We start from the raw sequence: 12,927 nt of genomic DNA on the forward strand, positions 1-12,927 counted from the left end.
CTCGGTAGCAGTAGTTGATTCATGCTGGAGCTGGATTTTTACTGTTGATCTGAGACAACTCCGGGTCGCAATAAAAGCCTGCCGTTGCAGGCCCCGTGCAGAGGTTTCACGGTCTCCCCGTGGCTCGGAGGCCAAACTGTGGAAATCCTCTGCTTCAGTCCTGGTTTTAACGTCCCCACGCAGGCCCCCGTGTTTGTGATTGCCCTTCTCCCGTGAGGGCCAGGCAGAGCCAATCTCGCCGCTTGCCCGGAGGCAGGGCCGAGCAAGAGCTCCCACCGGCGGGGTCCCGGCCTGCCCTCGGGAGGCTCCACCCCGAGCAGCGGACGGGGGTGAGCCAGGGCTCCCAGGGAAGCGGTGAGGTTCGGTAGCCGAAACCCACTGTCAGTCTGGTCAGACGTAACGGTGCCGGCCGCAGTTGCCGTTACGGGAAGTGTCCCTGAAAAGCGGACAAAACGTTAATTTACTCGGCTGCCGGCCCCCGCCGGACTGCGGCCGCTTGGGCCCTCCGCGCCGCCGTACGGAGGCCGCTGCCCCCGCCCCTTCGCTCCCCCCAATATGGCCGCCCCGGCAGAACCCGCCTCAGCTCTCTGCCCGCCGCGGCCGCCGCCGCTCGCCCGCCGCTGGCGGTAGACAGCCGCTGGGCCGGCAGGCGGCCGCCCTCGCGGGGAGGCGGAGGGAGCCGCGGGGAGGGGAGAGGGGGCTCCATGAGGGGTTGCGGCAGCCCCAGGCCGGGCCTGCCCAGGCGGCTGACTCCTCCCTTGGGGAAGGAGGGTGCGCTGGGGCCGCCTCCGCCCGCCGGGGCCGCCGCCGTGTGACTGGGAGCGCGCAGCCCCGAGTGGCTGCGCGGCGCCGGGCCTGAGCCGGCGGGCGTCGACACCCTGCCCCCGCGGGACGGGGCCTCCTGGGCCCGGCCCGCCGCTCCCTCCCGGCCCGCCGGGGTCCCCGCCGGCAGCAACAATGTTTTCTCTCAAGCAGCCCAAGCCCACCTTCAAGTCCTATCTTCTGCCGCTGCCTCAGGTAACAGCCTTTTATTTCCATTAGCGACCTGCTCGGCTCTTCCCCTCCCTGCCTTGGCCGAGGTGCCGCCGCCGGGGCTGCCCTCCGGCGCGGCGGCGGCCGGGCCGGCCCGGAGCGGGGCCCGCGGGGTGCCCAGGGCTCTGCCCGGAGCTTCTCCCCCGCTCGCCTCGAGGTTACCGGTAGTAAACCAGCACCTGCGCGTCTCTGCTGCGGCTTCCGAAGGGCCCCTAGGAACAGGGACACAAAAGCTGTGCGGCGGGTTGGAAGTGCAGCCTGTTGGCCTCTTGGTCTTTGAAGTCGTGGACAAACCTAAAGTGAGCATATGCTGGTGGCAAGCCCAAGCTTTGGTCGAGGAGCAGAACTTCTGTCAAAATTAAGTCTTGTGTTGATTCCAAAATATTGGAATATTCACATTGGCCGGTTTTAAAGTTATGAATAATCCTTCAGGTGTTTGGGCTTGCTGTCCTCTCTGTGCTGGGTGGGACCGGCGGTGGAACACTTTGAGGAGAAAACAGCTGGTGCTTGTCTGTTACGCAAATAATTGAAACACACGCTGTAGCCCTTGTTTTACGTTTAAAACTTGGCCGATGGCATAAATAAGAAAATCAAGTCTATATATCAAGTATATATAGGGCATATAGTATCAAGTATATCTAGTAGAACCGCCAGGGGTTTTTGTATGGTCTGGGTGTGCACTTGACAGAATGTGATTTTATTTATAAATTTAGATAAGTCAGGACTTCTCGCAACATGTTTGACATATTGTGAAAAAGCAAAAATGAGACAACTTCTTGGTACAAGTCAAATGTCGATGCAACATAGTTCTGGGTATTTCTAGTCCTGGGAAATGGCAATATCGCTGTCAGTGTAGGAACGATAAGCATTGTTATTTCACTGAAGGTTCCAGTCTTTTTATAGAAGTATTTTTAAGGTTTGGAATTCAAATGCAAGTAAGCACATATGTGTTCTAGGCCTTAACTTTTTTGGAAACTTTGGCTATGTCGGCAAGTCATGCATGTTAAAAGTTGGTAGAGAGTTTTGTACTAACTCGAATGTCCATATCTGCGTGAAGCGTATTGTAGGATTGGAGCCTTTATGAAATGTCAAGCCAAATTGGTTTTCATTCATCTTGTGACTTGTTATAGCTGAGGTTACACAATTAGTTAAACATTAGTACTTTAAATATTATATTATTATTCTGGTACAAAACTAAATGTAGACAAAAATGTTAATATCTGTACAGAAAACTGTTCCTATGATTGGATCCTAGCTCTTTAAGATCAGATTTTTAAGTTAAAAGAATAACTTTCTCCTTTGCCCAAATAGATGAGACTTGTGTCTGACTGTAAAGTTCTGATTCTTAAGTAAATTCTCTTTGGTTTTTTTTCTCTGCCCCCACCCCCCCCCCCCCCCCCCCCCCCCCCTTTCAGGCTGATGACCATATAATGTCAGAACCAAGGATTAAAAAACTGGAACCAGTACTTTTGCCAGGTAGGCGTAAATCAGAAATTTGACAGATACCTCAACAAGGATATATTTAAGCCTTTTGTTTGTTATAATAGAATTGGTAAAAATGTAAATAGTTTTCCTTATTTTACTGTGGTTATTGATTTTGGTATATTTTAATCTTAGTATATTCCTTGAAGGAATATAACTTCTAAGTGGGAAAAACTAATTATATTTGTGTTGTAGAAAATTGTTATAACCTGCCCGAAACACTAAATAAATACATAGGCAATTTTGCCTGTATAATGCTTTAGTATGTGTAGAATAATGTCTTGGTTTTATTACAAGTATTTGAAATTAAACCATTGTAGGTTTTGTAACATTTATGACACCTTTTGGAAGACGACTAGTATTTTTTGTCAGATAGTTAGACCTTTACCTGTGTGCAGAACCCACTACCATAGCATGTGTTGTAGTCTTCTGTTATTTTAAAGGAGAATATTCATAGAATTTCTAGTAGGTATGATTGACTTGTGTATTGGAAAACTTCTAATGCCATCTTTATTCATTTAATCTTATTGAATATGAAGGTATTATGTAATTCTGGAATTTGCAAGTGTCTTTAAACCTGTGCAGAATAACCTTTTCAGTGTGTAGATGAGAAAAGCAATGTTTTTATTATTGTTCATAATTACATATTTATAAGAATGTAGGATATTCATGACTTTCATATTTTAAATAAGAAATAATCTTTGGTAAATGACATTTTGGTCAATGAGGATTTCTAAAAGCCTTTTTTCAGATACCAAAGGAACAATCTACTGTTTTCAAGATTACTTTCATTGCAAACTGTGCATCACAGTAATAAATTTGGCTTGCTGTTTCTAAGGGTAATTTTGAGTTTAAAACAATGGTATAGTGCACTTTTTTCTTAGCATTCAGATTATGTGTTAACAAATATGAATTTACACACACATACTAATGTAGGAAGCCATTGCTATCATGTTGTGTAAGTTGCTAAAACATGTTAACTTTCAAAGTGATCAAGAGAATAAACAAGTTACTCTTAAAAAAAAAAAAAAATTCTGTCACCGCTTCACATGCGACTGTTGTTAATTAGTAAAGTACTAATTGATATGTGATATAATCCAGTGAGGTACCTTAAGCTTAAGAGGCTGAAATATTGTGGAAGAGGCTCGGCTGAAAGAGTAAATAGCAACTGACTGACACTGTTAATGAAACAAAATAATACAGATTTTGCTTGAGGCATAAATACCTTAAAATGCATTGCTAAGATTGCTCAGTATTTGAAATGCAGCTATATTTTTGTGCTTGCAAAACTTCTGCTTGCCGCTTGGCATCTTATTGGTTGTGTTGCAGTTGATATTCATCCAAGGTCTTTGACTCACAAGGAAGTGACTGCATGTTCCTCTCAGAGACATTCCACAGAAAACGCGAGGCAGTACGAGATTGCTTTTCTCAAAATGTAACACATCTTGCCTTTACTGTGGGACACGTGCATGAGCAGTTATAGAAAACAACTTCTGTGCAGTAACTTTTTGCGGTGTGGTTCATTCTTTATTTCTGAAACTCCAAAGTACACTTAAAATGGTGCTGACTGGGTTTGTTTTTCTCAACTGGCTTATATTTCTCCCATGTTTGCATCATTTCCCTTGTCTGCATTCTCTTTGAAATGAGCATTTGATGGCTTTTGGGACATTTGTAGTAAGTCGTCCCACATCATATAGAAACCAACTGAAAGAGTATGACTCACCACAGAATTAAATTTCTACCTCTGTATCATTATAAGATGTTATTTTGAATTATTTCATAATTAAATTCTCTGCTCTGTACAGCCACAGAGTAACTCTGACAAAATCTTTTCATTTTTGTGAGCATCAGTCTCTATAAGGGTAGGAGGGAGTTTAGAAGTGACTTATTTTAAATGACACTCTTCCTGTTTAAAGTTAAGCACCAGCCTCGACACACTTTCTTGTTTCTGCCATCAAATGGTGCTGTAGAAAAGTAGATAAACAAGTACACATTGTACTGTTGGATAGGCTGGCTTTTGGATTTGTCATAACCCAAGTTTCTGGCCAAATTCCAACTCTTGTAATTATATTAAGGCTTATACTCCCTTGCAAGTACAGTTTGAGTATTGTATTCCTAATATCCTATCCTTAATAGTTGTGTGAAATTGCTTTTGCTGTCAGGAACAGAGTTAAACCTGAGTGGCTGAATGTTTATTATGCTGCTTTAATTTGTGGAGTTTTTAAGGAGTTCTTTTGGAATTAAATTGTATTAGCACAAGCAGTTACGGGCTTTAGTAATCTTGGAAAACTGCAAATAGTTGTATTAAGCTTTTGATTCCTAAGACAAAATCACTCTGAGGGAGCAGCTTACTAAAAATTGAAATTCCAAAGTAGCTAAATACCTTACTGCCGAACTTGTATTTCGGTGCAGCGGTGGTCCGGAGAGGGAGTTCCAGACATGGAAATCATGAGTCAGGTTACAAAATGAAGAGGTGTTTATTTAAAAAATTAAAAAACAAAAATAAAAAATTGAAATTTGCATTGGAATAAACTTTTAACCTGTAGAGTCTGTTTTTAAAGTTTCCACTGGTGGCCAGAGGAATAGAGATGCATCTCTTCAGCTTTTGGAACAAAAGCCTGTATTCTCATGGACTTCTGTGCCCTGAGGAGGGTGGTGTATTGGGAAAAGCAACAAAAATCATTTAAAGCAAGTAAAAAACTTGGTTGTAAGTGGCAACACTGATACTGTAGCAGGGAAAAGCAAATAATTTTATAGAATTTGTTATAACTTCATTCCAAAACACATGATACAGGTTTAAGATGGAGTTATAAAAATGTTTTCTTTTTCCATCTGTGTAAACTGTGTAATAGTTTCACATTTTTCCCCCCCCTTTGTTTGCATAGCTTGTTTTATAAGCATATCAAGGAGGAAAAATAGAGAAATAGCAGGTAGTCTGCAAGTCAGTCTGTTGAAGTGCCTTGCCTGCCAAGTAGGAAATTAGCTTGTGTGCTTTAGGAGAGAATGAAGTTGTTAAACTTGAAGGTGTGTTTTGTTCTGGTAATCAATTGTAGCCTATTTTCCACAGCAATGTCTGTAGCATTTTTGAGACATCAATTTAAGCATACCAAAAAATTGTGCAACGTAACTGGAATGTAATGCAGGGCATGTTTTCATGATGTGAATGGCAAAGCGGTGTGCAGAGGGGTGCAATACCTGGACGGATGCAGTCCAGCGTCTGCACTGTAAGCAGTGCCGCACTGTGGTTTAGGCAAGATCAGGCGAAAAGGTCCTCGCTGTTGCTCACGCAGGATGTTCTGTAGGAAGTTAGGTAAGTAATGGGCCATCTGATTTTTTCTCACACAGAAAAGGATAGTTCCTCCTGAATCTTAATACCCGCTTGTAGTAATTAGTGTTGCTCAGTACTAATTTGCTAGTTAGTAGTTGTTACCTGTAAGTTTTTACAAAACAACTAGAAACAGTTTAGTTGGTTTTGTTTTTAAAAGTCTGTACAGTAAAATTATAGAAGTAAACTGAATTAGAATAGGGTTTTTTTAATCTTTGACTTGCTTACATTAAGGCAAGTTAAAGGAATATTGGTGGTGAGCTGCTGTTGCCAAGCAGTTATTTATAGTCTGTTGTGTCTACGCCATGTTTCATGGTCAGATTGTGGAAGTCAACTTCAGTGCCATCGTTGATGTGTGATCACACCCGTGGTGGGTTTATAAACAGGTCATAAATATGGCTGGACTGGGTCAGATGTCATCTTTCCAGATGGTGGCTGCCGGAAGAACAGGACAAACAGCCCTCCCAGCTGCTTGCTTTGCCCTCTGCTTCCTTCAGTGTGTGGCATGGAGGTTCTCCTCTTAGAGTAATGTAGTGGGGCATCCAAGTGAGGTGTTACAGAGCATTATAGAGGCAGTGCTACCATATTTAATTCCTCTTGCTGGATTTTCTTACGTGAATTTATTCAATTGCTTTCTATAGCCATGTAAACTTCTATCACCCACAGCTTTGTCTGGTAAGGGGTGCAGTGATTTAATTATATGCTGTTACAACCTACCTTTCTTTGTTTGTTCTGAACTTACCACTATCTAGTTTCTTTGGACAAATCCTAGTTCTTGTTTGACATGGCAAACATCAATATGTATTCCCCCATTCCATGTGATTTGTGATTTTTCAGACTTCTGTCGTCTCTGCTCTGTTTTGCTTCCCTTTAGCTTAGTTGTCTTAGTTGGTCCTAAGGAGGAAGTTTTCCATATCTTTAATCATCTTTTTTATTACCTCTGAACATTTTCCAGTTGTTCTGCGTTCTTGTGGTGGAATTACATATTGTGTTCAAGATTTTTGCCACTGGATATATGTGGCTTTTATCTAATAATGCTGATCTAATTGGCTTTACCACCTGCTTTTTGGTTTTGGTTTGCTTTTTTTGTATACACATGCCCTTAGATAGTCAACTGACTGTAGAAATTTAATTTTGGGAGGTTTTTAAGGCTGGATCATGGAAACTTTTAATCTTTTGGAAGTGTCTGATTCTCTTGCAAGTTAGCTCCCAGCTCTTTTGCTATTTTTTTTCCCTGCTTTGCAAATCCTTAGTACATTAAGTCATGTGTTCCAGAGCAGCTGCAACACATCTTGTGATAGGAGAAGGAAAGTACGCTTTTTGGTGAGGCACCCTTGTGCATTAGTACCCCAGGTATGTTCACTCCTGACTGCTCTGAACTCCCACTCCTCTTTCTTGGCATTTTCATCTGGCTTGTGGTGTCCCAGAGCTGGAGAACAAAGGTTATGGTGTTGCAGTGCGAGTGCGTGATGCCAGCACTGTGACTGGGGAGGTGGGGGTGGTAAGAAATAGGGACCAAGTTAATGAGGTTAATGCATAACCCCAGAGGGTCTGCCTTTCTTGTGTATTAGGAATCGTTTTGGTTTAACGTCTCAAAGGGGAAACTGGGATTGTTTAATTGCTTGGTACAAGTAACAATGCTGTTACTGTCAGTGCCTTTTTTCTTCCATGTATATTTCTGGAATGAGTCGTTGATGTTCAAGGAGGTATTGCTTGATCTGATAACGTTGTTCATCTGTTGATGGTAAGTAAGGATAGCCTGTCAGTGCTGATAATAACTGACTAGAATTTGTATGAAGCCAGTTTCTGATTGTTTCCAAAGCATACGCAGTTATTGGTTCTCATTTCCATCGCTAGCTGCAGTGTGCTAGCCAAGGCTCTCATTGCGCAGCTGATTAAGACATCAGATTGCAGGGTTAGGGGTATTGCCCTGCACCAAGTTTCTTATTTGAAATTGAAATGTTGCTCTTAGGGTGTAATATTAGACAAGTAAGTGAAATAGCTTTGTAATTTCAACTCGTTTTGAGGAATTTGTGTCATACAAGAGCATGAAATTATTTTCAGCATTTCAGAATGGTCAGATTAGAAAATCAGAATGGCAATTTGGAAAGTAATACAATCCCCTGAAGCTTTTCTAAAGTAATTTTTTTTTTTTTTTTTTTTTTGGTCTGCACCAAGATGGTTAACAAAAGTTTTATATGAGAGTTTCAAATTCTAGATTTGAAATTTGAAACAGCAGCTTACTGCAAACTAATCTTTCATACTGCAAGAAGTTTAAAAATGAACCAAGCGTTTGACTTATATTTAGAATAAATGAGGCATCACTTACGGTAAGTATATAGTAAATAGTCTTTTCTATTATAGCTTTTTTGGTTTTTTGACTCAAAGTAAATTTTTCAGGCATGCTTTGGGTTTAGTTAACTGGTTGTTTTGTTTTTGGTTTTGCTTTTTTTAAGGATTGGCATGATATAAGTACTACCAAGGCAGTCTGCATGTAGAATCTAAGTTCCAGATTTCTGCCTTCTTAGTTTTGAATACATAGAGGGCATTTCTTAAAGTTTCTGACTAGTAAAATATATTTTAAGTACTTGTAAATATCTACCAAAACACTTGCATATTTGCAACACATTAGCTGTAGAGCAATATGGAAATCATTCTTTAAAGGTAGAAGGACGAACATGCTTTAAAATTAAATATCTAATGTTTCTGCATGTGCATTCTGCAAAGCAGTTCCAAAGTAATTCATTTCTGCCCACTCTGTCCCACATGTATTTAATGCCACAAGTCACTGAAGTCCAGGAAGGGGATAAAATGTTAGGGTAGATTCTGAATTGTCAGCTGACCAAACTACTGGGGTTTTTGTCTTGTGGCAATTGTATTTGCTTCCAGTGAAGTAAGTCTTCAGGGAACTAATTTCAAAGGAACACGTGTTTCTGTATTGAATTATTTATTAAGCCAAACCTGAGTAATTTACGTAGACTCAGTAATACATTACAAGTTAAGATCAGCATCTGTAATTTGTATTGGTGACACAGTTATAAAATAAGAGGCTGAAAACCACAGTCCTCTCAGATTGTTACTGATTATATTGTTTAGGCAAAGTCAGGCTTTTATGTAGCCAGACTGAAAATAAGCAAAACACAAAACACTCTCCTTCCTCACTGACTTGTCTATTGTTCACATTACAGAACTCTGACCAAATCAGTGCTGAAACTTTTTTGGGAGGCTTTTGGTGATAGGGTTGTTTTAGTTTGGCCTATAAATACATACTGATGCCAAGAGGAACTGTTTATTATTCCATTTTTCTCATCACAAATGTGTTCCTATTAGCTACTTGGTGCTGATGCTTTTTTGTGCAACCAAAGAACAAGCCAGATCAGAGTGCTAATCAGATGAAATCAGGACTGACAAAAAAGGAAGAAAAATATATGGTTAGAATTATTTTCAACTGGATCAATTCTCTGATGTGACTAACAAAGTCTTTCGCGAATGGCAGTGCCAGCACAAGGGTTGAGGTGGGAATGAATGTTGAATATGGACCTGTTTCCATTATAGGGCTAATAAAAGTTGCTGGATTAAAGCAATTCTGCAAGCATGATCAGCTTTTTAATCTACTGCAATACTTTGTTTTGGATCTAGCTGCTAATGAGACCCTTGCTCATGATGGATGTATTGGTTGCCTGCTCCATGTTCTTGTATCCTTCACTGTGTTTGTGGGGCAGGGGGCATCCCATCCGAGTTCAGAAAAGCAATTATCTTTTAAGATCCCTCCTGTGGGCAATTTCTTTTGCAAAGTTCACAGAGATTAGCCATTATTGGACAAGTACTGATTGTAATCTTGTTGTGCATGGGAAAATAATAGTTATTCCTTGAAGACTGTTACCAAGAAGTCTTTACTTTTTTTGCTACTTGTTTCTTTACTGAGCATTTCTAAAATTTAGCGAAGCTCTTGTTGTGCTCTTTCTTGCTCTTGTCATGCTCTTTCTCTTTTGCTCTTTGTTAGCACACTGGAGAAACTCTCTACAATATTCATATACGGTATTTTAATAACAATTTTTCTCATCAGATTGGCAAAGCAAGCTCTTTTGGTCTGTGCAATTCAAAACACACTGCTCTCCAAGCAGTGGTTAGAGTTGTGTTTTGACAGAAATCACAGGTTCTCCTATTAAAAATTAATGCAAATAGAACATATCCAAATTGTTTTTGATTCCCCAGTAATCACAGTATTGAGTTGTCCTTTTGGAACAGCACTTTATTTTTTTGCTTTCTGCAGATGTACAGAAAATTAAATGTAGTTTATTTTTTAACTAACTGTGAAAGTATTGGAAAATGATTGGGGAGAAAAAAAAAGATGGGCAATACCTACAATATTGTGCAGGTTTTTTTTTGTCTGCACATACCTTAAAACCTTAAATACATTGTAAGAGCTCATGAAAATCAGAAAAGAGATTAAAGACAATTATTTCATGAGCTTACAAATACTTTTTTCTTAAGTTTAGAAGTGGCTGAGCACACTGAACAAAAGATTAATTTAGAAGTGGATTAGATGCATTTACATCTAAATGCTTGGAGCATACTAATAAACTCATACAATTTTGGTATTCTGTCCACAAGAGAACAGCTAAGAAAAGGCAGCTAAATGGGTGAAGATGTTCTAGATTTCAGTTACTTACTAATGAAGTTTTTACTGGAAATTCTTACTCAGAAATTTACAGAAGTTAATTATTGGCCAGTCATTTTGGAGTAGTTTTAAATATAGATCTTTCTAAATACAAATGAACTCATTAATGTGCATTTTAATTGTTTAAATGGCTACTTGAATTAACTTTAGCATTTCTACTGTGAACTTTAGACTATCTTTCACATAAGCAAGCTGTTTTTCTGTTGTCTTAATTGGGTATAATCATTATCAGTATTATGAGGAACCAGGGCTTAGTTTCCTTAGTGTATTCAGGTATCAGATTTTTATGAATTTATGCAGTCATATCATTCCTACCTGAAGTACTTAATACTCTCTGTCCTTATGTCTAATAGACCTTGAAAGTACACTAAACACATTCAGATTTTCATTGAGAACTTCAATGCTCATTAAAGAAAGCTTATACTAATAAATCTATACTTACGCTTCTAGTACAACATTGAAAAAGTTCCCTTAGCAATGTGTTGGGTACCTGCAAACTTCTTGAGCCTGTAGGATGTGCATTATTAATTTATGGAGTCTGATTTCAGCCATTCATTGCCTCTAGCAAGTATCAGGTTCTTAATGTGCTTGAAATATTGTATGTTAGCATTTTAACATGTATATATGCATGTGTGCACATGTTCGGTCTGTGTATGCATCGATATGTGTGCAAACATACGGCATAATGCGGCCTAAATACATCGCCTTGCAAACTGCTCGGTTACTTTATTTCGTTGTGCAGCATTTTTGTATTCAGTCAGTATTGTTAGATTTGTTGAATACTGTTCAGTCTGTTTCACTTCATATGTTAGTAGAGTTGTGGTCCTAGGTGCTCTTTAATCAGCCTCTTCCCTGAAAACTAAGGTTTTAAGACGAGCAGCTGTGCTATATTCCTTCTGTATTCATAGGCAGCAAAACTGTGCTAGAAATTCTTTTGGATGGAAGGGTTTGGCAACTGCTTCAGTGAGCAACTGAAAACCTGGAAATGACTTGAGGTCTTTTTCTTTGTTGGTATGTTTCTTGAACTTTAAGCTAAGATAATACAGAAGCTTAAAATAGCAAACATGAGAACTGGCTGTATAGGTGAAAGAGGATTAGTTATGCATCTCCTGCTGCTGTAAAGAATCCAGACCCTTGTATCTAGAGAAAATACGGAATTTTCCAATTACAAGCTCTAATGCAGTACTAATTCTAGCGGCTCTTGCTTTGTTTTTCAGATCCATCAAACTTCCTTATTGTCTGATTGACCTGTTACTGATAACAGATAGTGATAAAACTGACACGAAATATACAGAAAAACCTAAGAAAATTGTTTAGATATTTTGTGTGATCTGCACGTATGCAGGTTATTAGATCCAGAATTCCTGATGTAAAGGTAGTAATTTGTAACCTTCTAAGAGAAACAGAAAAATTAAACTTGATCCTGTGGTACATGGCACCAAAAATGACAAAAATATTGTTTGGTAGCAGCCAAAATGGTGCAGAGCATCCTTTATTTTAGGGTGTCATTGATTTGGGATTGCACTTTCAAATTTTGCAGAAATAATTTGCCCTGAAGCCTAGACCAGTCTCACATAGTATGACTGCAGGCTAGGGAGACAAAATCTGGGCTGTTGCACAGGAGCTGTGATTACCTCTTGATCACTCATTCTGCTCATCACTGAATTCAGCATTTTTAGTCGTGCCTCTGTTGTCTCCAAGTCCTATGCATGCATGCTCTGCTTTCTGAATTTTATTTGGATTGTGGTGGGTTATGCATTGCGGTGGACTGGATATGTACCATGAATTCTCTCAACATCCAAAATATGAAGCAGTTAAATTGCATGTGTTTTTTGGGAGATTTAGCAGGATATCCTGAAGTTTAACAGTTTCTGAGGCTGTGGGAGGTGTGTTAGCTAGGTAGGTCCTTCAGTCTGTTGCGTTATTTTTGTGATGTGTGTATTCAATGTAGAAATATTTTTATTAAACATGATTAGACTTCATATGTAAAGGGTGGCAACCGGTAGTTTTTCTCCTGGTTTCCTGTCAGAGTTTAAACAAACTGCTCTTGTCTCCTGAGATCATTCTTTGACTGTTCGAGTCACATGGAAGTGTTGACTGCTGTTCCGTGTCTGGAACAGCTTGTGACTGTTTACTGGAAAAAAGCAGCAGCTACATTGTAAAAATGTGCAGTGTAATATCTCTGAATAGCGCTGTTGTTGACACTTGTATAGAAAAATCACCTACTCGACTACAAATACAAGAAGGGTTCATTGTGCAAGACTAATGCATAGTACTTTACACTGTTTATCTACTTTTCTAAATTTGAGTTCAGTTTGGAAATTTTTCACCTTTTTGTATTCTCATTATAGACATCCAAAGGAGGGGTAAAAGCTGTGTCAATATAAAATTCCAAACCTGCATTAAA

At 39.8% G+C, this 12,927-nt stretch overlaps 1 protein-coding gene across 3 annotated transcripts in view; it reads left to right on the plus strand.

The window, feature by feature from the left end:
- The first annotated feature begins 527 nt into the window (after nt 1–527).
- The window catches only part of MTMR10 (myotubularin related protein 10), a 42,055-nt gene continuing 29,655 nt past the window's right edge, over nt 528–12,927 (plus strand). The window contains exons 1-2 of one of the 3 annotated variants that reach the window (XM_075764226.1): nt 528–1,017; nt 2,448–2,508. In XM_075764226.1, coding sequence (XP_075620341.1) covers nt 958–1,017; nt 2,448–2,508 — 121 coding nt within the window. In that variant the 5' untranslated portion in view covers nt 528–957. The remainder of the gene's footprint in view (nt 1,018–2,447; nt 2,509–12,927) is intronic. The other 2 variants (XM_075764225.1, XM_075764228.1) reach the window with 2 other exon arrangements.

This window comes from Balearica regulorum, chromosome 12 (genome assembly GCF_011004875.1).
Source record: "Balearica regulorum gibbericeps isolate bBalReg1 chromosome 12, bBalReg1.pri, whole genome shotgun sequence".
NCBI classification, from domain to species: domain Eukaryota; kingdom Metazoa; phylum Chordata; class Aves; order Gruiformes; family Gruidae; genus Balearica; species Balearica regulorum.